Genomic DNA, 27,217 nt, shown 5'->3' on the forward strand with positions numbered 1-27,217 from the left:
CGCTGGCTGTGAGAATCGATATCGTATTGAATTATGATGAACCGTCTGATTTACAACCCTAACCTATATACATTATATTGCCAAAAGTATTATATTACCAACTGTTAGTGGTATTATAACAAAGTGGAAGCGATTGGGAACAACAGCAACTCAAAAGTATTATGTGTGAAATTTGCTATAAAAATAAACTTGACTTGTCTCACAGTAGGAGTTGGTCCGGCCTCCATCATGGTGGGTAACCTGGTGGCAGGAAAGAGGATCGCACAGGCTAGTGGGAGAGATCTTGGGCTCGTTGATGACCAAGAACAATCCAGAAAGGTTAGCCAAAGATTACAAGACTACAGCTTAATAAACTCACTATTGATATCCCTGCACAATGTCCCAGGAAATAAAGATTTCAGTAATGCCGCTATCTCTATAATAGTTATAGAGTAATAAAATATATAATTGTATTATATTACAGAATACTATAATCATTTTGCAACTTTAAGCATCCAGTTTCTAGGTACCTTTAAACACCACTGGATTCCACCTTGATATCTGATTTAAATGATAATATGTTTAACTCTTAACTCAGCACAAATAGTAGTTTAAGGAGAGCTGGAGATGAACAGAGTATTTTCTCATCTCCTCTAAGCTTGTGCTCTGGTCTGTCTTTCTTTCTCGTGCGGGGGGCTATAGCTCTGTGTGTGGCCCACTAACATGGTAAGCCTGTATGCCAGCAACGCTCTGCTATTTGTGTGCGCTGAGCTTTAATTCCCCATTGCTATCAGCAACAACAGCAACCTCAGGGCCTTACAGAGACAAAACAAACACTTATAAAGTGTTTTGATTTTAATTTTGTTTTTGTTTTTACTTCAAAATGAAATCAAAATGAACCCTTTTGTTAGAATGGACTTAATATCACAGAATTGTGACTTCATTACTTGTAATTGCAACTTTTGTATTTTATTTATGTCCTAGAAATGTGGCTTTAATTTACATTACAGAAACATTTACATTTCATACAATCTAGGCACACACACGCTCTTATTCTGCATGGTGTGGTTATTAATGCTGCTTACCGCATGAGTCCTGCTATGTGTGTTTAAGACAAATAAACTGTGTGAACTATCATCTACCCCTGATATTATAAAACTTAGACCTGTTTTATTTGCTGGCTTAATATTGCTTAAATAATGCTCTAAGGTGTTATGTTAAGGTTACTCTTAACAATATTGTGGTTTGTATGGATAAGTTGACACCTTGTCCTCTTCTGTCCTGTAGCATCAGTTTCTGTCTGAAGCCCTGCAGTGGAGAGCACAGACTGATCCTGATCATGTCCTCTATATGCTGCTGAATGCAAAGGTGACATGCACACATGATCTGATACTGATTATGTAGTCAAACCAACAACCCGTTCTGTATCGAGACTTTTTTTGTGCTCTGGCCTGCAGGGTGTAGCAGTGAGCACAGCCACATGTTCTCAACTGCACAAGCGAGCAGAGAAGATCACTGCAGCTTTGTTGGAAAGAGGAGGAATTAACACTGGAGACAACGTAGTACTGCTTTATCCTCCTGGTAATAACATCCATCCCAGCTTTCACAGTACATGTTGGGGTGCAGTCACATTAACAACATTTCTGTGAAATTTTACAGGCAATAAAAGTTAATTGTCTGATGGCAATGTAAAAAGCACTGCTCTGCTTATATAGACTTTTCACTTTTAAACCAAGCAGCTATCTGTTGGTAAACACAAGTGAAAGCCGCATCACCAACTCGAATATAACTTTTTATGTTTTATCTTTTATGACCATCCCTTTAAAGACCCAGAAATAACACATGACATATTATCAAGAAAGATGTTTTCTTCTTTTCGGCAGGCATAGATCTTATAGCCTCCTTTTATGGATGTCTGTATGCCGGCTGTATACCGGTCACCGTCAGGCCTCCTCATCCTCAGAATCTTGCTGCCACTCTCCCCACAGTCCGAATGATCATTGATGTAAGTCTGACTATTTTGCACATGCCAACCATTTATGATTTAATAGAGCATAGCATATTAATCTGAGAAGTGTTGTCTGTATCAGGTGAGCAAAGCAGCATGCATCCTCACGACTCTGGCCCTGATGAAGACTTTGCGGTCTAAAGAAGCGGCAGCCAGTGTGAATGTGAAGACTTGGCCGAATATCATAGACACAGGTACAGAAAAAAAACAAATATTCCAATGGCTTTTATGTTAATTGATGAAAGATTGGTATCCCTGACTTGACCTATCTTGTGCATGCAGATGATCTTCCCAGAAAACGGCCTTCGCAGATCTATAAACCCCCCACTGCAGAAATGTTGGCCTACCTGGACTTCAGCGTATCCACCACAGGCATGCTGACCGGAGTTAAGGCAAGACTTGTCTCTTTTCCTCTTTGGCAAGAACTAGTATGCCGTATCTTTCTCTTAATTTTGGTCAGATCCTAAACAGCTTGTTTTTGTGTTTCTTTCAGATATCTCACTCAGCGGTCAATGCTTTATGCCGATCCATCAAACTCCAATGTGAGCTGTACTCCTCCAGACAAATTGCCATCTGCATGGACCCCTACTGTGGCCTGGGCTTCGTGATGTGGTGTCTGTCAAGGTAGTACACACTAGGGCTGTCACTTTTTATTCGATATTCGAATATGCATTCGAACATGATGTGAAATATCCATAATCAAACTATAAATAAACTATCCGGTTTTTAAAGTGCCATGTAGTGCAATTTTTTTTACAGTCGGGTGCGTTTACATGAGCACTGTAATCAGTTTAAAAGTCCAATCCGAATGAAAAAGCTCCATATAAACACCTCAACTGGAATAAAAATGCCCAAACCGAATGAAATTTTAATCTGTTAGAGAAGGGTGGGATAAACCTTTTCATGACTCGATCAAACAAAAAATTCACCATGTAAACGAACGACCTAACCCGATTACTTTTGAATGTGCGTCCTTATATGACGTGATACAGCGTGCACCTTCACCACTTTAGAGCACGCGCCGCGCTCACATGTACCAAGCCATAATATTGACAAGAGAGGAAAGCACATTTTTCTGAGGGATAAACTTTTAATTTCATAAGAAGTTATGAAGATAATGTTGGCATAATAACACTGTCCCTAAACCTACCCATGACAGCAAACAATCTGCATTTTTACATTTTCAAAAAATCATAATTTATACACAGCCTGGCTACACCCTCATATTGACAGCGTTTGTCCCAGTTACTTCAACTGTGCCTGACAGAAGAATTATTTTTTTCTGAGATGATTGTTACACTTTACAACAAATAAATAGCTTTTATAAAAAAGAGTATAAGTCCTGGTGGTCTTTGAGAGTTGCTATGGCATCCATGAACACATTCCAGCTGCTGGAGGACAGCCCCGACATTTCTGATGCGGTAGACAAACTGAAAGCTGTGATGATTGCATAGTGGAACTTCATATGGATTAAGTTGATAACCTGCAGTTTCAAACATTAAGTTAATAACAATTTATTTTTTCAGACAGGCTGTGGCCTGAGTCCTGTTAATGACTGTCAGATTGTTATACTGAATATATTCGAATACATTGCTTGATATTTGATATCTGTCCGAATTATTATTATTTTTTAAACGACCTAGCCCTAGTACACACATTCAAAGACTGTGACTTTGACCTAAGCAGGCATAGTGCAATAAATCACATCTATTCTATGTTAATCTGAGGTTAAGCTGTGACTGCACCTGGTTAGGACACAATGTTAAGCATGCAGTTTATAGAATACCCACTGTAATTTTTGTACGTGTGTGTGTGTTCTTGTGTGTGTAGTGTTTATTCAGGTCACCAGTCAATCCTGATCCCTCCCTCAGAGCTGGAGACGTCTCTTCCCCTGTGGCTGAGCACACTCAGTCAGTATAAGATCAGAGACACCTTCTGTTCATACTCAGTCATGGAGCTCTGCACCAAGGGCCTTGGCACACAGACCGACGCTCTAAAGGTGAGTCAGCAGGATACCGATATTCTGTAAGGTTCTTTCTTCTTTATGATTCACAAATAAAAGCATCTTATGATTACCAAGAATACATTTATTTGATCAAAAATACAGTGGAAACCACAATATTGTAAAACTGTTGTACAGTCACATGCTCATGTCACTCTGAACCTGTGTGACTACAGTGGAACACAAAATAAGTATTTTTATGAATATAATGGCCGTTTGTGTGAAAATTGGCTGAATATAAAGAGAGTTCTCCTTAGAGAAGCAATGTCTGTTTTATAAACAAATTATTTTGAGTCAGATCTTTTCAATGAATTGGTTGACCCAGTTCACAAACCTAGTCTGAATGATTCACTTGCAAAAAGGAATGATCCCGTTCTTGATTCAAACACACATTTTAGTCTGTTTTTTTACAAGTCTTTCATATGGCTTTAGAATAATTAAAAGTAATACACACAAGTCATATGTGCCACTTTTAACTTTGTTTTTAACTTTGACTGTTTCAACGGCAACAACATAAACAAACGTTACTGAAACTTGATCCTGTAATACTGAGAAAAACAGACAGAAAGATGATCAAGGTAAACAGTGTAAAAGCTGATGAGAGATGTATGTGCAGGCACGCGGTGTAAACCTATCGTGTGTGAGGAGCTGTGTCGTCATAGCCGAAGAGAGGCCCCGTTTGGCCCTCACGCAGTCATTCTCCAAGCTCTTCAAAGACCTGGGCCTGTCTCCACGCGCAGTGAGCACCGCTTTCGGCGCCAGAGTCAACTTGGCAATCTGTCTACAGGTTAGGCCAATAAATATGCTGCATCAACTGCCATGACGCAAAAGCAGAGCTTTATTTTGATCGTTGCTTTCTTCCATCAGGGCACTGCTGGTCCAGACCCGTCCACTGTTTACGTAGACATGAAGTCCCTCCGCCATGACAGGTATGTGTGAGATGGCAGTGATGACATGAAGACAGTCTGTACTTGCTTGCAATTTGACATTTTTGACTTTTTTCTCTGTCATAGAGTGAGACTGGTGGAGAGAGGAGCTCCTCAGAGTCTGCCATTGACAGAGTCTGGGACTGTAAGGCCATCCTAGTTCTAGTTCTGTCCTACTTTATATTCAGTGCTGGGTAGATTACTTACATATTGCAGTTCATTCCTGATTACAAATTACATGACAAATGTTATTTCACACATTTTAAGTAATGTACTCAAAAGTAATTTTAAATTTAAAAAAAATTGTTGAAGTCGTTTATCACATGGATTTAATTGTATTGTATCATATTCATATCAGTAAATATATATAAAACAAAACAAATGGGGGGAGGGGGGGGGGGGTCTGATTATAGTTTCACCTTCAGTAACCTCAGTACCTCTCTCTTTTTTGACCATACATGTGTTTGCATCCCTGATTATGGTGGAAAATAAGTATTAGGTCACCTACATAAAAGCAAGATTTCTGGCTCTCACAGACCTGTAACTTCTTTTAGAGGCCTCTCTGTCCCCCACTCGTTACCTGTATTAATGGCACCTGTTTGAACTTGATATCAGTATAAAATACACCTGTCCACAACCTCAAACAGTCAGACTCCAAACTTCACTATGGCCAAGACCAAAGAGTTGTCAAATGACACCAGAAACCAAATTGTAGACCTAAACCAGACCGGGAAGACTAAATCTGCAATAGGTAAGCAGCTTGGTGTGAAGAAATCAACTGTGTGAGCAACTATTAGAAAATGAAAAACATATAAGACCACTGACAATCTCCCTCGATCTGGGGCTCCACGCAAGATCTCACCCCATGGGATCAAAATGATCACAAGAACTGTGAGCAAAAATCCCAGAACCACATGGGGGACCTAGTGAATGACCTGCAGAGAGCTGGGACCAAGGTAACAAAGGCTACCATCAGTAACCCACTACGCTGCCAGGGATCCAATTCCTGTTCAATTCCAATTCCTCAATTCCTGCAGTGCCAGATGTGTCCCCCTGCTTAAGCCAGTACATGTCCAGGCCCGTCTGAAGTTTGCTAGAGAGCATTTGAATGATCTAGAAGAGGATTAGGAGAATGTCATATGGTCAGATGAAACCAAAATAGAACTTTTTGGTAAAAGCTCAACTTGTTGTGTTTGGAGGAGAAAGAATGCCTGATGAAGGACGACTGATCCGTGTATTGGAATGAAAGAATGGGGCCATGTATCGTGAGATTTTGAGTAAAAACCTCCTTCTATCAGCAAGGGCTTTGAAGATGAAACATTGCTGGGTCAGCATGACAATGATTTCAGCATGACAATGATTCCAAACACACTGACCGGACAACAAAGCGGTGGCTTCGTAAGAAACATTTCTTGGTCCTGGAGTGGCCTAGCCAGTCTCCAGATCTCAAACCCATAGAAAATCTTTGGAGGGAGCTGAAAATCCGTGTTGCCCAGTGACAGCCCAAAAACATCACTGCTCTAGAGGAGATTTGCATGGAGGAATGTGCCAAACTACCAGCAAGTGTGTAAAAAAAACCTTGTGGCGACTTAGACAATGTTTGACCTCTGTCTTTGCCAGCAAAGGGTATATAACAAATGATTGAGATGAACTTTTGTTATTGACCAAATACTTATTTTCCACCATAGTTCGCAAATACATTCTTTAAAAATGTTATTTTCTGTCTCTCATAGTTGAAGTGTACCTATGATGAAAATTACAGGCCTCTCTCATCTTTTGAAGTGGGAGGCCGTGCACAATTGGTGGCTGACTTAATGCTTTTTTGCCCCACTGTATATAAATCTAAATAAAAAAAGAATTGCATGCCATGCAACCAACATCAGAGAATCAATACATTTACATTTAATCATTTAGCAGACGCTTTTATCCAAAGCGACTTACAAAAAAGGCAATAGCAATAGAAGCAACGAAACAAACTGGGCCAACAACCTGTAAGAGCTGTAAGAAGTCTCAATTAATTAGCACAGTACACAAGTTTTTTATATATATATATATATATATATATATATATATATATATATATATATATATATATATATATATATATATATATAGCCATCTACAATAGCCACCTACAACAAAAAAACGAACACTGGATTTTGATAGCCACGATAAGTTTACTGCCATTATATGAATATGTTATCAATAAAAGTAAAAAGTATTTTAAAATGTAATGTACAAGTACTTCCTTTTTGGAACCTGATTATGTAATCCAACTTGCATGCAATCTATTACTACCAACTGCTCTTTATCTTACATGGTTATTATAAGACATATCTGTGTTGTTCTTGTGGCCTTGCCTCAGATGCTCCCTGGAGTGAGAGTAATCATCGTGAACCCAGAGACGAGAGGACCATTAGGAGACTCTCATCTGGGCGAGGTGACCAAACACACATTTAATTGGTTTAAACACACAAATACCACTTGTTTCAGTGATGTATATTTCTCTACGTAGGAAATTCCTCCATATTCTCAGCATTCTCTGTGTTGACAGCTGTCATCTTCATCACTTTGTTTTTTTTTTCTAGATCTGGGTGAACAGTCCTCATAATGCCAGTGGTTATTATACCATCTATGGTGAGGAGAGCCTGCAGGCAGACCACTTCAACACACGGCTGAGCTTTGGAGAGACTGAAACGCTTTGGGCCAGAACTGGATATCTGGGATTTGTCAGAAGAACAGAGCTACTGGATGCCAGTGGAGGTTCGTAACATACTGCTGATTGACGAGTATTATAAAGACAATAGTGCCTTAACATTGAAAAATTGTAAGCTATAGTGCTGGTCCACTGTCTCACCTTTTTTCTTGTGGTTTATCCTCCATCAGATCGCCACGATGCTCTGTTTGTGGTAGGTTCACTTGATGAAACACTGGAGTTGCGAGGTTTGCGTTATCATCCCATTGACATTGAGACCTCTGTGTCTCGGGCACACCGCAGCATCGCTGAGAGGTGAGAACCTGAAGATCATTTATGCTTCCTGTCTGCATGTGTCAGTCGAAATGAGTTTTATTGTAGTTACTATAAATTCCAGTTCATGCCTCTAATTGGATTGTATGCTTCATCGTACAGCGCTGTCTTTACGTGGACCAATCTTCTGGTGGTCGTGGTGGAGCTGAGTGGGTCAGAGCAGGAAGCTCTCGACCTGGTTCCCCTGGTCACTAATGTGGTGCTGAAAGAGCATCACCTCATCGTTGGTGTAGTGGTCATCGTGGACCCCGGCGTCATCCCTATCAACTCGCGGGGCGAGAAGCAGCGCATGCACCTCCGCGACTCCTTCCTGGCCGACCAGCTGGATCCCATCTATGTGGCGTACAACATGTGAGCCTAAAGTGGACTAAAGTGCTTAAAGCTCAACGTGGCACCCAAAGATCCACTCACAACGCGGCCGCTCCTCTGTGCCATCAGCACGCATTTGGACACGGAGGAAGCCGCTGCCTTGGCTTCTTTCTGCCTCTGCGCTGAGCCTTGTACATATTTTTATGTTCTCTTTAATGTGATTGTGGCCTGTTCGACCAATGGCGGTCACCCGGCTTAAGCCATCCAACCCTCCATGAACATCCAGGAGGGTGGTGCTCTCCTTTTAGAACATATTTCTGCCCTTTAAAACAGGTTAAACCACATTTTCACAAGTTGCATTGACTTTGATGTCCAACTTTTGGTGCCACTTCCGATATGCCTCTTCCATAGAGCAGCGCTTGTGCTCTTGCATTGAGACCTGAGGGACTTACATGAAGCTTTTCTGCGCACTTTATCTCCACTCCTGAGCTAGTGCTCAGAGGAGAGTCCTTCAGTTTTCATTCTGGAAGTACTAACTTGGTTTTAAGGATCAACAGTATCACCAGCAAAACAAACATATCTTCTTTTATTCAAAACTGCTAGTCATTTTAATGGTTTTAAAATAAATGCACCATTTTTTTTTTTTTTTTACTGACATTGCCAAATGTAATGCACATCAGTAGTGAACTGGAGTGAGGAGGGAATTGTCATCACCAAACACAGCAGTTTTAACAGAATACATTTGCAACTTGACATTTATATGCATTAAGCGTGTATATTGAAGGTGAAGATGTATGTTTCGGTCTTCATTTCGATTGTTGTGTGTAAAGGGACTGGAAAGATGAATAGATGGAAGGTGTTTGTGTGTAGACTATATATTGTAGTGTCTCACTGGTGTTACTGTAAAAAAAAAGAAAAAAGGACCCCATTATTTGGTCCTCCAAAAACTTGACTGATATTTCTTACTTGATGGCAATTTTCAGCATAAATTGCTCAAGATCATGATGCAGAAACAATACAGATATTTTTCCACATTACACCGTCACAAAATAGATCATTTTCGTGTTTAATATCTGTTTCTCGTAAGCCCTGTTGACACTGACACCCTGAGGTCGCAGAATGCTGGACCTTGATGTTGCTGCAAATGGCTGTCAGTGTGAAACACCCCTTCAATGTTGAATGTGTGTGAGAGAAGAGCGAGTGTGCTAAAAAGCATGGCTATTTTGACCAAGGCTTTCCAACATGTGGGGAAAAAAAGAGCGTGAGCGAAGAGAGGAAATATCTTTTCTATCCTAATAAGATTACAGTAACATTTATTAGCACCTAACGTTTATTTCAAAATGGCCTTAGATATCAAAATATTCTTTCTTCCTGCAGATTGTTTACATGTGAAATTTCTGTGCAGCTCTTTAACAATGCACATTCTCATAACTTTTTTTTTCTTTTTGTATTTTTAATTCTCATTTCTTAATTGTCAAAATATTGAGTGTGTTGGTGCAAAATTTATAAAGTTTTATGTTAATTAAATGTATTGTCGTTGATGAATCTTTTACTGTCTTTACTACTACTTCAGTAATTTCAGGTGAGTATTGTGTGGGAAATTGTTGCATCATGTGTGTCTGTGTAGACGCAGTGTAAAAAGATTGTGCTCTTCCACTTTGAAAACGCAACCAATTCTGAGGCAGACTAATTCATTTATATTTATGTCAATGCAAATTTGTATTTAAAATTAAGCTGTTTTTAGGTCCTGCATTTATGCCTTGATTTGAATTATATTATGCTTGTCCTTCAAAGCAAGTTTATTGTAGTTATAAATGCAGGGGACAGATATTATATTGATGGCCTCAAATAATCCACACATACTTTTTTTTCAGAAATAATCCACAATTATTTATGACAACTGAAAAACAATCCATTACATTTAAACAGAAATCATCTAATAAAATCAGGTTACAACCTGCTGTAAGCTAAATTCATTTAAATTTGTCCACAAGAGGTCACTAATATCCTCTGATTTATAAAATCATGACACGTGTACAATAAAAAGTAATCTTATATACTTAAGCTTGTATTCAAAACACTTTGAATATAATAAATATATACACACTTTATATATATATATATATATATATATATATATATATATATATATATATATATATATATACACACATACATACATACATACATACATACACACACACACAGCATAAATATCAGTAAGTGAAATTCTGAACTACAGAATTTAAATAGATAAATACATTTAAGCATATAAGAACAAATTAACAATGTATGGCACTTAGAACTTGAAATTAACAAATACACAACCTAACTTAGTAATAGGCTCATATATGTACACAGAATAGTGTTAAAAATCCAGCTTGATTCAGTGGAAGCTTATATTCATTTCACGCTCAATCCAATAAAAGAGGGTGTAGACTTTCAAATAAATATTTGGTCGCTTAGGTTCTCCACAGGAACTTGCCTTCACTCGAATTCCAATCAAAAAGTAGTGCTTCTCAATTTTGACATAGCAGTTCAGCGGTCCACCCAGATTTGTCTGCATGTTATAACAAGCATACATGCATAAAAGATCACATAATATATGGCTTAACTCAGGGGTTTTCAAACCTGTCCTGGAGGACCCCCAGTCCTGCACATTTTGTCTCCCATATTTGACACACCCACTTCAATATGAGGGTCCTCCAGGACAGGTTTGAAAGCTTGGAACATACTCTGCAAGAACAAAGAAATTTTTTGTTTTCTCGAGGTGGCAGGAACAAGAAAAAAGTTTGTTATGGCCAGTAAATTCCATACTTCACGAGAAAAGCAGGTGCTGATCATCTGCGTTTCTCTGCATTAACCCCGCCCACTTTACATGTATGACCAATCACAAAATAGTTCTCAGACACCCACAAGAAAAAGGTTCTACTAAGACGATGTGTCGAAAACAAGCTGCAAGAGCTCCCAAACCAGGACTGTGAGAACAAATTGACGTCATTTTGTTCTCACAGCCCTGGGAGCAAGAATTTTTTTCTCTGTTGATGCAAAGTATGTTGTTGGCTTTAGGGGTTCCTATGCAATTTCCATTTCAAAATTTCATACTTTTCCAAACTCAATTTCCAAACCTCTCTATAGATCACACCATATTTAACGGTTCATACAACATTATTAAGCCTGCAAACTTGGTCCATATATGTCAGAAACTCTGTATACATATTGATCTCATTGGGGCAAACAATTTTTAAAGACATTGCAGATGCTAAATTGCAAGCAGATTTATGATATCTCAAATGGTTTGGTAGCTGGCAAAGTTGCTAATTAATGGTGAAAAAAGAACAAGTGTGTTATAACTTTTGCATACATAGATTTTGATGAAATTTCAGCTGTATGTTCGTTATGAGGCCGATCACAGGAATGTGATTATTGTGCATCAGTCATAGCACCATCACTAGCAGCATCGGCCTCTTATTTTTGACTGATTTGCTTTACACTTCGTCAGAATATAGTCAAAGACATGGCAGATGTTAAACTGTGAAAGGATTATTGATATCTTAAATACTCTTGCCATGGCAATGTGTCAAACTTAATATTCAATGTGGAGGTTTTTGAGACTCTTAGCATGCTTCAAATTGCAAGAAACTTGACACACATCAGAGTTGTCGGCCGTCAGACATTGGCAAAAGCTAAGAAATGGGGGTGGAGGCTAAACTCTGTAGTGTAAACTTTTGACAGAAGTGTGGGTTGGGGGTTAGTTTTATCTGCCGTCACCCAAACTCACCCAACCCAAAATATATTTTTCTCAACAAGCCAGACAAGCTCCGATCAACAAGTTGTTGGATTTTTGGAAGGATCTGTCTCTGAATTGTAAACTACTTCTCGTGTGGGCTTCATAGGATTCACACCGAACCTAAACATGATGGCAAGATATTGAAAATGCTAAATTGCTAACGGATATTGTCAGTGGCGGCTGGTGAAAAATATTATAGGTGGGGCTATTTTTTGCGGGAGGGTCTTGGGGTTCTCCCCCAGAATTTTTTTTTATTTCGTAGATGTGATTTCCTGCATTATGGTGCGTTTGAGGCCATGTCCCTTGCCTATACCGTTAAAAGAACTCAAACCATTCAATACCAATAGTCTAATAAAAAAGACAATATTAATTTAAATGCCATAGAAATCAACAGTTTCACAGGTAATGATAATGAACAAGTTGCATGTTTATAATGCTCCGTGTCCAGATAGAAAAAGTGCAAACACATAACGATAAATTATATTAGATATATGTTTCAGGTCTATGTCCACAAGCTATCACACGGTACATTTACATTTAAACGGTAAGCAAGGGAAGCAAAATATTGCCTTGACATAACCACAGCTAGTTAGCCAAGCCTTTCAATCAAACCTACCTCTGAAAAAGCTTCTCTTGTAGGTTCTCCTTTTCCCGCGCCTATTCTCTTCTGGTTTGACTAGTCCGAGTTCTTTTATAAGGGGTTTTTCTGCTAATGTTCTTCTTTCGTGGCAATTTAACCTAATTTGGGGCAACTCCCTAGCCTGACAAGCCAGACCCACATCAAGATGTTTGGTCTGGAAACTCACCATTGACAGGGCTCAGTCCGAGGGGCGGGATAAACGGTTGTCTTTCAAACTCCCTCTGCACGCGATAGGATAGCGCTACACCAACCAGAGCAACGAAGGTGAAACGGAGCTCGTTGACAGATTAAACATTCACCGTATCCGGTCGGCTAAACTCTGAACACATCTTCCCTTTTTAAGAATGACTTCAGTGCTGTTCTTTTCTCAGAGAAAAGCTTAACTCCAAGTCTTCCAGAATCGCGGTCAAATCTGAAAGATTTGAAAGACCGCCACCGTTCGCCAGTTTCTGTGTTTACTAGAAGCACGCAAACGCAACTCGGCCATCGTCATTATGGCCCCGCCCACCGACTCTATACACGATGTGATTGGTCCGGCAAGAGTTTGGCGTTTACAGCTCAGAAGGGTATTGAGAGTTCCTAGACGACACTTGCGGGCAGATTAAATTTGCTGCCACTAGGGTGCGTCTAGATTTCTAGGCTAGCAACTCCCAACCCCCACGACTACTTTAGTTCTACTCGACTTCGCCCGCCCCGCCTGCCAGGCTGAATGTCCCGTGGTTCAGCAGTGCACTGCTCTAATCTCACAGCTGCAGGCGATATTTTCAGCGCCCCAAAACCATAAAATTCGATGACGATGTTTGGTGAAATATAAACTTTTTTGGGTAGCAGCCGGAAAACCATTGGCTTAAATTACAGCACTGCGGGGCTGAGCGAACTGGAGCAAATCAGAGTTCTAAACACAATCTAAAGTAAAACCATTATTAGCATATAATTAATACACATTATGTTTCAAAATGAGAGATTATTAAAAAATAAATAATAATAATAAAAATAAAAACAGGCAGGCAGGCAGGTCGGCGGGAGGTCGGCACCCCAGCGCCCTCAATGGACGAGCCGCTGCTGGATATTGTATATCTCGAATTGTGTTGTTATGGTGAGATATTTAAATAATGATAAAAAGGAAACAGAAAGAGTCTAATATCTTCTAAGTAATAAATTGTGCACCATTTATTTCTATATAAAATAAAACGAAGAAAAAACATTTTGTTCTATTTTGTAATTAATGCAGTAAAAAAAATTCTCAATCTCTTTTAATCAATTTGAACAATAAAATAAAGGTATAGGCTAGTTAACCCATTTTAAATGCATATTGTCTGGGGTGTGGCCACTGGAGTGGTGGTGGTGCTGGGGCTTGGGCCAGATCATTGTTGCTTGCAGCTTTATTTATCAGCATTAAATTTGGTAGGGGTGTGTAACAAGATCTTGTGTCACAAGATCTCGCAATATTAAAACATGAAAATATTTCTTATTGAGGTAAAATGGACTGCATTTATATAGCGCTTTCAACAAACCCTATGGCCATCCAAAGCGCTTTACATATTGCCTCACATTCACCCATCCATAACACTCATTCATACACCGACAGCGGTGTCAGCCATGCAAGGCGCCATCCAGCTCGTCGGGAGCAGTTTGGGGTTAGGTGTCTTGCTCATGGACACCTCGACACTTGGTCAGGTGGAACCACCAACCTTCCGGTTTGTAGACAACCTACATGAACCACTGAACCACTGCCACCCACCGGTGACAGCTTTTATGCTTGTTGAAAGCTGTCTCACGATATCAGCATTATGTAGATGAGTTTGTGGCACAACTTTTTATCGTGCAAACAGCAATGTATAGTCTGATTTAGATGATTGCTTGCTCCTAGGGGTGAGTGAAATCACAATTTTAGATTGTGAACGATTAAAGGCCGGATTTACACTGCAGGTCTTGATGAACAATTCCGATTTGGTGACTATATCTGATTTTTTGACGACCTGCTTACATCATCTTTTAAAAGCGGCCTTGTACAAAACGGCCCTCAATGAATCATGTATAAAGTTACTTTGGAAGCATTACTTATAATGTCCAGTAGATGGCAGCCTACCTTCACTCAAGCTCAATACAAGTATTGCATCAGCGGTAGCGCCAGTTGCGTTAAGAGAGATTGCCGGAAGCTTCGTTCAGGTGTGGACGGTTAGTGCAGCGTTCCTGAGACATTTAGTCTGTTCTAATGATTCCTGAGTGGTTTTAGTTGGTGTGCGTCAATGACGATATGTAAGTCCACTGTTCACTATTGAAGTCACTTTGAGATCGTTTCTAGACACTGCTTAATATCGTGATATGTGAATATTCAACCAGATGCTAAGCTAATTATGGCTTGCAGTGGAAGACATCATATGTATAACGTTTGTCTAGTGACTATTAATGCTTTAATCAGTTAATTATTGCAGCTGATTACTTTATAAAGAGAATTGTTGTTCTATTTCTAATATATTATACTAATGTTATAATATCCCAGTGTGTGAGCATAATGCTGTACTATTTGTGATAATATTGCCGTATAGTAATTATTTCCTCTCTGTTTATTGTAGAACCACACGCACATACCCACACATCTTGTACACAATGCAAACTGTGTAGATTGGAACAAAGAAAGGAATGTATGCCATACCGTGCTGTTGCTGATTCTGAATCATAATCATTCAAGTAAACTATATCAACCTGATTATGTCTTCCTGAGTCGTGACTGACATCCTGTAGTGAATGCAACATATTATCAGCTAACAGAGTCATTCCTACCTCTTCAGAACATTGTGGTCCTTCGAGCCGGATGTGATTTGCTACAGTGACATTATGGTTGATAAGCATCAGGGAGGAACTGTACCAGAGTCTGTACGGCCAAAACGGCAGACACGTCATCCTGCCTACTTTGATGATTTTGAAGTGGACTATGGAGGTGATCGGCTGCATAGTGAACCTGTTCCTCAGCACTTAAGCACAGCACGGTATGAGCACAGACATGACCTGGGATCCAGTGAGCGCAAGGGAGTTTCACAACAGATGGCGCATCGTACTCCACCAAGAGAATTAAACCTGTCAACGGAGTCAACATCTTATCCCTACCTGCCAGATTCAAGGGCACAATCCTTTGCAGCCTCACAGCATCAGACTGTTACCAGAGATCTACCTGAGGCTTCTACTCCCTTCTATGAGCAATCAGCGAACGTTATGCCTGCCTTACACAGTGCACTCCATGGTCGAGTATGTTCCAGTGCTCCGCCTTCCTTGTATGAACGAACAGCAACACCTGACTTGCATGCTTCCCCTTCCTATGTGGTTTCCCCCGATCCTTATTCACTGCCAGCTGGGCCTTCACGTTATTCAATCGGTGGTGTGAGTCATGGTGCTAATGACTCAAGGTACTTCTCTCAGCAGCAGAGAGCTCCCCCGATTAAGCCACACAGTGCCACAGACATGATGGTTCTCATTGACAAAATGATGGGTCAGTTACAGCTTATGAAAGATGAAGTGGTGTCAAACCATGACTCCCCTAGGGGTCCAAGTCATTTGCAGCATTATAAAGAGCCACCTCCTGTGCATTATGAATCTCCTGGCCCACAGTGGTATGCACACTCACCTCAGTATGCTACAGACCGAGCTTATGGGCCATCTGACAGATTCCAGATCAGCTATGAGCCTGTCCCTAGATCAAACAGCAATATGTACCAGCACCAGAGGCCACCACGTGTTCAAAGACCAAAGCCTTACTGGTCAGAGCATCCTTCTATTCAACTAAAGGAGTCAGTGTCAGAATACAGGGGTCCTAAGCCCAGCATACCTCATCTTGTGCATAAAGATCCGAGCGAGTTTGCACGTCTGAGGCTCGCTCTATACAATCTGCTTCCTGAGGACGGGTCAGAGTTGTTCAAGTACCAAATCTTGGTGGATCATCTGCAGCTGGAAGAGGCTAGACTGATTGCAGATTCTTTCCTCAACTCTCCATACCCCTTTACAGAGACAATGAACGCCTTGACCGAGAAATTCGGTAAGCCTCATCAACTTGCTTTGAATAAGATTGCTAGAGTAATGGATGCAGCTGATGTCCGTCCAGGGGACCCTGAAGCCTTTGAAAGGTTTGCATTACAAATTCAGGCCCTTGTAGGACTGCTAAAATCCTTGGGACCAGATGGAGATGCTGAATTGAGGTGCGGCTCCCACGTAGTTCGCCTGCTGACCAAACTGCCACCTGATTTGAGAGCTGCCTTCAGGAGACAAATGCTACCTAATCACGCCTCAACCTTCACACTTCCAGAGTTCTCCAAATGGTTGCAGTCTGAAACGTGGTGTCAAACCAGTGATCTGGTGGGAAACATTCAGCCAAAGGGATGGCCAAAGCAGAGGATTGAGAAACGCAAAGAGCAAAGGCCAAGACCAGCTACTGTTCTGCATGGAGCAGGCAGTTTCACCCCAAATATTACTTCCTCTCCAGTCAAAGTGGCCATTTCGCCAGAGAACCAGGTGAAAAGTAAAGCCTATTGTCCCTACTGTGAGAATACAGACCATTTCCTTAGTCAGTGCCTCAACTTTCAGCAGCTCACGACAGAACAAGTCAAAACCTGGATTCAAACAAACAAGCGTTGTTGGAGGTGTGGAAGGACACATTTAGCTGCGCAGTGTAATTTGAAGAAACCCTGCAACAAATGTAAAGGTAAACATTTGCTTATACTTCATGACATCAACAACCAGTCGGTCAAGGATGCTTCCCCAGCGTCAATCTCTACAGCTGAAACCTTATACCTGGATAGACCTGGAACAGATAACCGGGTCCTGCTGAAAGTAGTCAGAGTTCTGCTAAAATATAAAAACCGCACCCTGGACACGTACGCTATCCTGGATGATGGATCCGAACGCACCATCTTGCTGTTGGCTGCAGCACAGAAACTGAATCTGAAAGGTGATGAGGAAGAGTTATCCATTAGAACTATCCATCAGAAAGTGTCATGTCTACAAGGCTCTACAGTTTCATTCAGTGTGTCTCCAGTAGCGCAACCACATAAGACCTACCATATCAAGCAAGCCTTTACAGCTGATCAATTGGGATTATCTCAACAATCCTATCCTATGGAAGCACTCGGGAGTAAGTACAAACACCTGAAGGGTCTTCCTATTCATTCCTTTGAGAACATTCACCCTCTTCTTCTGATTGGTGCAGATCAGCCTCATCTAATCACCCCAATCGAACCAGTTCACCTTGGACCACCTGGCGGGCCAGCCGCCATTAAGACAAGACTGGGTTGGACGCTGCAGGGTCCAGCGAAGCTTCTTCTGAATCCGCTTCGTTCTCAGCATGTCCTTTTCACTTCAGTGTCGACTCAGCAAACAGAGCTGATGAGAAATGTTGTGAAGTTATGGGAGCTAGATACTCTTCCCTACCACAATGAAAAACTGGTCACTCGCTCCAGGGAGGATCAGGCAGCCCTTGAACTCCTGAACAAAGGAACTGTCAGAGTCGAAGTAAATGGTGTCCAAAGGTATGCTACCCCGCTGTTACGTAAATCCAACATGGACTGTCTTAATGCCCCACCAGAAGCTGTGATGCCACATCTTCGGAGAACTGAACGGCATCTCTTGAAAGATCCTGAACGAGCAGCGACCTATTCTGCTGAAATCAAGAAACTGGTGGAAGAAGGGTATGTTGCCAAACTGGACCCAAACCAAGCACCACACAGCCATGAGAGGTGGTTCATACCACATCATTTGGTAACCCACAATGAGAAAAATAGACTGGTCTTCAATTGCTCGTTCCAGTACAGAGGAATGAACTTGAACGAATCCCTACTTCCTGGCCCTGTACTTGGCCCATCACTCCTTGGGGTCCTGATAAGATTCAGGGAGCATTCTGTAGCTGTGAGTGGGGACGTGAAAGGAATGTTCCATCAAGTCCGACTTCTGGAACGGGACAGACCTATCCTGCGATTTCTTTGGAGGGATATGGAACGAGACAGAGAAGTGGATGTCTACGAATGGCAAGTGCTCCCATTCGGCACAACTTGTAGCCCCTGCTGCGCCTCCTATGCCCTGCACAAGCATGTCCTTGACAACACAGATTCAGGTGATCACCTACAATTCACTATACAAAGGAGCTTCTATGTCGACAACTGTCTTCAGAGCCTGAACACAGTGGAGGAGGCCAAGGGGCTGATTGACAATCTCAGAGAGCTACTGGCAAGTGGAGGATTTGAAATCCGACAGTGGGCCTCAAACCAACCAAGTGTCGTAAATCACCTACCCAAGGAAGCTCAATCTACCAGTACTGAACTGTGGTTGTCACAAAGGGAAACAGAAGTACCAGAATCCACTCTAGGTCTGCACTGGCACTGCCCCACTGATACTCTTAGGTACAAGCACCGTCCCATAGAGTATGGACCGCCCACCATGCGCAATTTATATCGGATCCTTGCCAGTCAATACGACCCGTTAGGCTTCATCCTCCCTTACACAACCAGAGCAAAAATCCTAATCCAACAGCTGTGGGCTAAACCAAGAGAATGGGACGATCCTTTATTCCCTGATGAACTTCTGCAGAACTGGCTTCAGTGGGAAGACGAACTCAAATCCCTTTCCACCATTAGAGTCCCTAGATGCTATGTTACCGCAGAAATGGATAACGCTTCTGTTGCAAGAGAGATACATGTGTTCTGTGACGCATCAGAAAGAGCCTATGGTGCAGTCGCATACCTGAGAACTGAGAATAGTCAAGGCAAAGTACAGTTGGCATTCCTACTAGCGCGCTCCAGAGTTGCACCCAAGAAACAGTTGTCAGTTCCCAGACTTGAACTCTGCGCCGCACTCTGTGGAGCTCAGATAGCAGAGTTGTTAAGGAAAGAACTTACACTTGAGTATTGCAGAGTTACCTTGTGGTCCGATTCCACCACGGTGCTAAACTGGTTGCATTCAGATTCGTGCCGGTTCAAAGTCTTTGTTGGCACCAGGATTACAGAGATACAGGAAACAACGAATCCACGTGATTGGAGGTACGTGGACTCTGCTCAGAATCCAGCTGATGACCTAACAAGGGGGAAATCCCTTCAGGATCTAGCCACACCGAACAGATGGAGTAATGGCCCACCATTCCTCTTAATGCACTCTGATCAATGGCCCAAAATCCCTTCTAACAGCTCCCTGGAAGATGATTCAGAATTGCGCAAGTCCATATTCTGTGCCCTAAATGTTGTGACACCCAATCCAGAGATTCCGGATGCCAGCCAGTTTACAACCTACAGAGAATTACTGGAAGCTACTGCACGATGGGTTCAGGGGGTGGCAAGTGGACAGGCCATAACTGTTGGAGATTTACTACAAGCAGAAGTACTTCAGTGGAGAGCAGCTCAGCTAGATACGTTCTTTGATGACTTCCAATGCCTGAAACACGGGAAACCTCTTCCTTCTAATAGTAAAATGCTCACTTTGAGTCCAGAACTGGACGAAGAGATGGATATAATTCGAGTGGGGGGAAGACTTCGACGAGCTGAGGCACTTGACATAGCAACTAAGCACCCAGTTGTCCTTGATCCCAGTCATGCCCTTACCAAGCTTCTAATTCAGGATTACGATCAACAGTTGAAACATCCGGGCCCAGAGAGAGTCCTGGCTGAAATTAGAAGGAAGTTTTGGATTCTGCGTGGCAGAGAGGCCATCCGTCATCACCAATTTCGATGCACTGACTGTCGGAGATGGAGAGCCAAACCAGAAGTCCCACACATGTCAGACTTGCCTGTAGCTCGACTTCAGCTATTTAAGCCTGCTTTTTACTCCACGGGAATGGATTGCTTTGGGCCCTTCTCAATTAAGATTGGACGGAGAGTGGAGAAAAGATGGGGAATAATTTGGAAGTGTTTGACAACTAGATGTGTCCATCTTGACATACTATCCAGTATTGACACCGATTCCTTCCTCATGGCATTTAGGAGATTTGTGGCACGTAGAGGAACTCCCTTTGAGCTTCGGTCTGATCAAGGGACTAATTTTAAAGGAGGGGAGAGAGAGTTGCATGAAGCTTTCAAAATGATGTCACCTGAACTACAACAACAGTTGGCAAGGCAGAGGGTTCACTTTCGTTTCAATCCACCTGGAGCTCCTCATTTTGGAGGAGTGTGGGAACGTGAGATACGATCTGTTAAATCAGCTTTGTATGCTTCTGTTGGTGTTCAGTCTGTTACAGAGGAGGTACTCAGGACGGTTTTAATTGAGGTAGAAGGAATACTAAACTCCAAGCCTCTCGGATACCTCTCCTCTGACGTCTCGGATATAGATCCTATTACCCCAAATCACCTTCTGATGGGGCGGCTTGACGGCTCTCTCCCACAAGTGGTATATCCTCAAAGCGAAATGATCAGTCGAAAACGATGGCGCCACAGTCAGATCCTCACTGACTTATTCTGGTCTGCATTCATTAAGTACTACCTACCAAATCTGCAGACTCGATCTAAATGGCAGAAGGATGTAGAGGACATTGCAATTGGGAACGTTGTTATGCTGGTGGATCCCCAATTGCCAAGAGCTATGTGGTTGATCGGAAAGGTTACCAAGGTCATGCCAAGTGCCGATGGGCATGTCAGAACTGCAGAAGTGCAAATCAAGGGACGAACCTACACCAGACCAGTTTCAAGGATGATTGTACTTCCTGCCATCCCTGATGACCCAGACCACTCATAAATCCGGGCCATTTATCAGGGGCAAATTTAATGACTAAATTTGGGGGCGGCTGTACAAAACGGCCCTCAATGAATCATGTATAAAGTTACTTTGGAAGCATTACTTATAATGTCCAGTAGATGGCAGCCTACCTTCACTCAAGCTCAATACAAGTATTGCATCAGCGGTAGCGCCAGTTGCGTTAAGAGAGATTGCCGGAAGCTTCGTTCAGGTGTGGACGGTTAGTGCAGCGTTCCTGAGACATTTAGTCTGTTCTAATGATTCCTGAGTGGTTTTAGTTGGTGTGCGTCAATGACGATATGTAAGTCCACTGTTCACTATTGAAGTCACTTTGAGATCGTTTCTAGACACTGCTTAATATCGTGATATGTGAATATTCAACCAGATGCTAAGCTAATTATGGCTTGCAGTGGAAGACATCATATGTATAACGTTTGTCTAGTGACTATTAATGCTTTAATCAGTTAATTATTGCAGCTGATTACTTTATAAAGAGAATTGTTGTTCTATTTCTAATATATTATACTAATGTTATAATATCCCAGTGTGTGAGCATAATGCTGTACTATTTGTGATAATATTGCCGTATAGTAATTATTTCCTCTCTGTTTATTGTAGAACCACACGCACATACCCACACATCTTGTACACAATGCAAACTGTGTAGATTGGAACAAAGAAAGGAATGTATGCCATACCGTGCTGTTGCTGATTCTGAATCATAATCATTCAAGTAAACTATATCAACCTGATTATGTCTTCCTGAGTCGTGACTGACATCCTGTAGTGAATGCAACATATTATCAGCTAACAGAGTCATTCCTACCTCTTCAGAACAGGCCTGTATCCAATATTTGCATTTACGCTGTACACTGGCGAAACAGCCTAAAACGTTCTTAACCGGAAAAGGAAATAAAACGGAGCGATATGCAATGGATGCAGACAAAATTATTATTCAATGTTTTGCTTTCCACAAATCTTTAAAGGTCAGCAAAACATTTCTCTCGTAAGGCGGAGAAAAAAAGACGAGAGCCCTCGCTCTAAAGTCTATGGGTTTTTTGAATGGGTTTTTGCTAAATCGCCTGAAATAAGGTCTGTGGTTAACAAAGCCTCTAAATATTTTTACATTTTGATCTATGACAAAACACACTAGTTCTAACCTGCTTGTGATTTTTTTTAAACTTTATTGTGTCTTAAAAACGGCGGTTGCTAACAAGTTGCTAAAAGGGACTACATCCTTTGGCCGGGACTTTAGACGTCATCGTGACAAACATGAATCTCACCAGCCCGCGTTTCATTCACTTTTGAATTCTGTAAGTAAATGTTTAATAAAAAGGAAAAAAAATAGCCTGCGTTTCAGCCTCACGTTCTTAGAAGTTTACCTTTCAGTTAATATACATAGTTATATATTTAGTCCTTTCAAAGAGTTGTGTTTCCAAATATTTTTGTACACAGAAATCTGTGATATTAAGGTAACCGATTGCCAGTTCTTCATTTCTGTGGAGAGACTGTAGTGTTTTGTTTTGTCCCGAGATGGAACCACAAGTCGTCGAATGAAAGCTGCGCTGTTCTACATGTCCAGATTTATAGTGGTTCTCTCCTCGATATATGATCAATTGTCTAAGGAAAATGACATACGATTGTAAATTGATACGGCTATAGCTTGCGTTGTTAGTGCTTCTGAGGTGGTAAAAGCAAGTTTTTTTTCCTGGCAAATTAGCAAATGGTATGCAAACATACAATCACACATAATACAGTTAAAGATAATCTTTAAAGTCTATTTGGGGCACGATGATCAGGCATTATAGCCTAATCTTAATCACAAAGAAAATAATATTAAGGTTTATATAAACCAACAAAATAATAAACGAATAAATAAAACGAGAAAACAAATCTCAGAGAGGCACGCATAAACCCAATTAATTTCTAGCATTTTTGGAAAAAACAATTGGGCAATATTTCTCATGAAAACGTTGATAAGTGTTCATACACAGCGCAGATCATAATGAGTGAACGTGTTTTTTAAATAAAGTTTGAGGAAGCTTGATGATGACGTTGATCCGCCACTGTGTGCTGTAGTCCGTTTATAACCTACCGTTAGCATTTTATATCTGACGGCTTTATTTAGGCTTCAAACGGTATACTTTTTGGATTCACTTGTAAAGATTATCTTGATAGACAAGACGTGTAAGGGTCATAACTCTTTGTTGAACACAGATCTTATTTTTTGTGATTGTCTAAAAGTCTATGGGGAAAATGCATAGGCTTTTGATCGAGGGAACCCATGCGCCTCTAACTTCTGGGTTGGCCTACAAAGTGACGTCATGACTTCGGCACTCTATTGGCAGACCTGATAGGCCCCTATGTTCCCAAAATAAAATAGGCAGCAGCTATTTGCACCACGCAAAAATAGGATATTTTCTTAGCGATAATTGCTAATTACACTAAGTGCAAATAGCTGTAGATGCTATTTACAAACTGAAATAACTTAACTAAGTTAAAATTTACTATTTACACCATATAAAAGTAGTTCTTTGCAATATGTTTAAATAGTAATAACATGCAATTTATATTTTATTTTGACAAAATACATACTATTTGCACCTCCATAGTGTTGTACATTATACAATAATAACAAGTGTAAATTATTATATTTATTAAAAACATTAAATGGATGCCTGTAAAAGCCTTATTTTGCTTATATTCACTGAAAGATATTGCAAAATATGTGGTGCTTAGATTGTAAACATTATTTATTTGTGTTTACTATTTAGATAATTATTCTCTCATTTTACATTGAAATGTGTTTCATGTTAAAAGTGTACACTGGCTCTTTAAGAATTGCACCGATAAGCGATGCGGTTGTTCATTCTTTATAAGAAATAGAGTGGAGTCGTAGTTTTCTTTACCACATCCGTGATTTAGGATTTATTTAAGATAATGTTTGTTTCTTTTATTGTATTTGCCCAATACATGCTTTTATTATTATTAAACATTTCGTTAGACACTTTATTTCCACTTTTAGAACATTTTCTTAATTTTTATTCTAAGTAAATGGCTTTCCGATGTGAAATTATGGGAAAAAGGTGTTAGATCAAGCTCTGCAAAAGGCGGATTCGAACCGACAGGTCAATCACGTCAAAACAAAGATCCTGACGCTCTACTGATTGCGCCACTAAAGAGTTTGACATATAACCGCTGTTTATTGTATTATTTGTCAGGCGGAGCTAGTGCTATTTATGTAAAGTACGCTATTTTTACTTGGTTTGAATAGACACTCTGAATATATAAAATATTCCAGACTGTTCAAGGGCCCTCTCTCCCCTTGGGGCCCTGGTAATCAGTACTGGTTTTAACCCCAGTCTGACGCCCCTGGAGGCCTGAATCCGATCTGAGGATATCGGAATTAATGTGTTTTTTTCCTGCTTACACGTTCACATGTCATATCAGATCTGTGCCACATGAGAGGAAAAAAATCAGATTTGGGTCACTTAATGAACTTATCACAAATAGCCCACTTGATCAACAAAAACTCAAGTCTGTGCGCTGGGTACTTTGACTGTGCATGATTTAAAGACGCAAAGGCAATAGGCCTTACCACGGCACATCCCTCCTGAACCTGCGATTAAACCATGCAGTGTTAATGGCGCCAAAATGTCTCCACAATATGCTTTTGAAGAATTAAATTGTTCAGTTGTATGTTTTTGTGCACATTATTAAAATGTATGCGCACCTTGATGTTTCCACCCAGCGTTTTTTTTATGCAATATCTCAATTCACATAAAAATAGGTGGATCTTGGGAAGGTGGCGGGAATACAGTACACTTACACACACAAACACTCAGCTCAAATAATACGTTTAAATTGTTCAGAACTGTTTTTGTCCTTCAATTAAGTTTATGCAAAAATTGGATAGTGTGAGTGTTATTTCAGCAAATGACCTCTCAGTGTTACATTGATCACCAACTAGTGTTACAATTCACCCAGTAGGGGTAACGTTAGGTTTGTAACAACGAACAGAACTCTTTTTATTTGACATTAACTTACATAATCTGTGATTATGAAGTAGGTTACATGTCCAAGTGAATTATATTTGTAGCAGACAAATGTGACAAATTATCTACTACAGAAAACAACAAAAAGAGTTACTGATGCTCAAAAAAAAGTGTTACAACCCTCCCTGATCTCCCCAACTGAAACTTACCTCACATCCGTCAACACCTCCACCGAAATTGCTAACGCAAAGCATGTCTGCTGACAAAGTGTAGTTCCAATGTGATGGCTTATTGCACAATGACCGTGACATTATATACACAGTTGCTTCTTGCAGTACGCCAAGATCACCTGACAAATGTAATATGTGTCACATAAAACGAGAACAATACAATTTGCAACATCTACAGTCACTGTTGTAAACATCTGCAATGTCACTCACCACCATCAGGTTGAGCGTTGTATCCTGTGATATGACAGGATTCATATTTATGATCAGCAGCAGCGTCATCGGGCACACAGATGGGATAGACAAAGTCATTAAACACAAAGGGGGTCTTCATTTGTAAAAGAGCAATGCTGTACCGCAAAGTGACAGGATTGAACCGTTCGTGTATGATAATCCTGGCGACTTCTGCCGTCTGTGTGTTCTCATCATCAATATCCAATATACTGCTTCCTGCTCGGATCAGAAGTGTGCTATAGGAGAAAGTGCAATACGTGCCTAAGAAACGTTACGTTACAGTGTATGTATCTTGCGGTTAAGGATTAAAGTGGATATATTACCTTTGATTCCGATCATGTACACATGAAGATGCTGTCATTATCCAGTATTTGTCGATAAGAGCTCCACCACAAACTTGACTGAACGGGGCAGATGAATCGGGCTGGTACAGCACAGACACATGCCATGGCCAAACATCCACGCCGACCTTCTGACCTCCGACCATCCGGGGTTTTCGATGTGGATCTAATCTCCCAGGCCTGCTGCCGCAACCTATATCTAAGGTAATTGATTAAAAAAAAAGTGGTTAAAAGACTTGTAGCTATTATAGCCTACGGAGCTAACGTTATTTGTCAATAAAGTTTATATTAACGTTACTCACATGGGGCGGGCGAAGTTGACTTTGCGGCGAAATAAAATATAAACCCCCACCCCAAAGCACCCAGTAAAAGGAGAAATGTCATTCCAAGGGTCATCACGGTGGCGTTTAGTAAGTTATCATGAACGACAGATTTGCCCTCGTTTAACACGAGAAATGTGTCTGTTTGGATAACGGTCAAATATATTTGAATTCTATGACGTCAGTCCCTGTTTTAGCATTGATAACATCAACGAGTTCAGTGTCAGGAAGAATCGTGAAAAGGTTTTTATTTATTTATTTTTTATTATTGAGATATTTATTTAGTTAGTTATTTATTTATTTTACAAACCGTTGCTCCACGATCACCTTGGGCTCAGCCAGGATGCTTTTGGGAAATGCAGGTAAACAAACAATATAAGTTACATCAAAAACGTAACTTACAGCGACCATTGCAACGTTAGTTTGAATTGAATTAGTGACACCTAAACATTTATGGCTCGACTGGTTGATGATCCGACAACAATGAGCCTATTAAATACAAAAATATAGTTATAGCCACTAAAAGTATATGTTAATATATGCTATTTGTTTTGTTATTGTTTAATTAGTATACATTTATTGAAATCTTAAACACAACTTTTGACAACATACCAAGGGCAGTAAATGCAAATAACTTACTATTTTTTCTCCAATATTTCCGTTAAGTATTGATAATTCAATAATTAAACAAGTAACTAAGTAACTTAATAATTAGGCT

The 27,217-nt window shown here is 40.6% G+C and overlaps 3 protein-coding genes across 7 annotated transcripts in view; 2 read left to right on the plus strand and 1 right to left on the minus strand.

Annotated features, from left to right (window-relative positions):
• dip2ba (disco-interacting protein 2 homolog Ba) overlaps positions 1-9,797 on the plus strand; it is a 54,757-nt gene extending 44,960 nt beyond the window's left edge. The window contains exons 24-39 of one of the 4 annotated variants that reach the window (XM_067446064.1): positions 206-318; positions 682-705; positions 1,267-1,347; positions 1,437-1,560; positions 1,863-1,984; positions 2,070-2,181; positions 2,270-2,379; positions 2,481-2,611; positions 3,818-3,986; positions 4,606-4,776; positions 4,857-4,918; positions 5,003-5,060; positions 7,281-7,355; positions 7,504-7,678; positions 7,802-7,925; positions 8,046-9,797. In XM_067446064.1, the coding sequence (XP_067302165.1) occupies positions 206-318; positions 682-705; positions 1,267-1,347; positions 1,437-1,560; positions 1,863-1,984; positions 2,070-2,181; positions 2,270-2,379; positions 2,481-2,611; positions 3,818-3,986; positions 4,606-4,776; positions 4,857-4,918; positions 5,003-5,060; positions 7,281-7,355; positions 7,504-7,678; positions 7,802-7,925; positions 8,046-8,298 (1,904 nt within the window). In that variant the 3' untranslated portion in view covers positions 8,299-9,797. The remainder of the gene's footprint in view (positions 1-205; positions 319-681; positions 706-1,266; positions 1,348-1,436; positions 1,561-1,862; positions 1,985-2,069; positions 2,182-2,269; positions 2,380-2,480; positions 2,612-3,817; positions 3,987-4,605; positions 4,777-4,856; positions 4,919-5,002; positions 5,061-7,280; positions 7,356-7,503; positions 7,679-7,801; positions 7,926-8,045) is intronic. The other 3 variants (XM_067446065.1, XM_067446066.1, XM_067446067.1) reach the window with 3 other exon arrangements.
• Positions 9,798-10,531: 734 nt separating this feature from the next.
• Positions 10,532-26,609, minus strand: si:dkey-9p24.5. Its single transcript, XM_067447248.1, has 5 exons — positions 26,482-26,609; positions 26,162-26,378; positions 25,818-26,074; positions 25,587-25,726; positions 10,532-10,812 (listed from the first exon to the last, which is right to left on the minus strand). Exons 1-5 carry the CDS (start codon positions 26,573-26,575, stop codon positions 10,639-10,641), a joined length of 882 nt encoding a protein of 293 aa, XP_067303349.1. The 5' UTR covers positions 26,576-26,609; the 3' UTR covers positions 10,532-10,638.
• Positions 14,716-22,219, plus strand: LOC137078607 (uncharacterized). 2 transcript variants are annotated; one of them, XR_010905318.1, is made up of 2 exons: positions 14,716-21,683; positions 22,001-22,219. XR_010905318.1 is itself a non-coding variant. In XM_067446068.1 (2 exons), the coding sequence occupies exon 2, from the start codon at positions 15,521-15,523 to the stop codon at positions 21,380-21,382; it is 5,862 nt and encodes a 1,953-aa protein (XP_067302169.1). In that variant the 5' UTR covers positions 14,849-14,941; positions 15,259-15,520; the 3' UTR covers positions 21,383-22,219. The 2 variants fall into 2 exon arrangements, 1 of the variants encoding a protein (XP_067302169.1); XM_067446068.1 differs by having other exon boundaries at positions 14,849-14,941; positions 15,259-22,219.
• Positions 26,610-27,217: the final 608 nt, after the last annotated feature.

The sequence above is a fragment of the Pseudorasbora parva genome, chromosome 6 (assembly GCF_024679245.1).
Source record: "Pseudorasbora parva isolate DD20220531a chromosome 6, ASM2467924v1, whole genome shotgun sequence".
NCBI classification, from domain to species: Eukaryota; Metazoa; Chordata; class Actinopteri; order Cypriniformes; family Gobionidae; genus Pseudorasbora; species Pseudorasbora parva.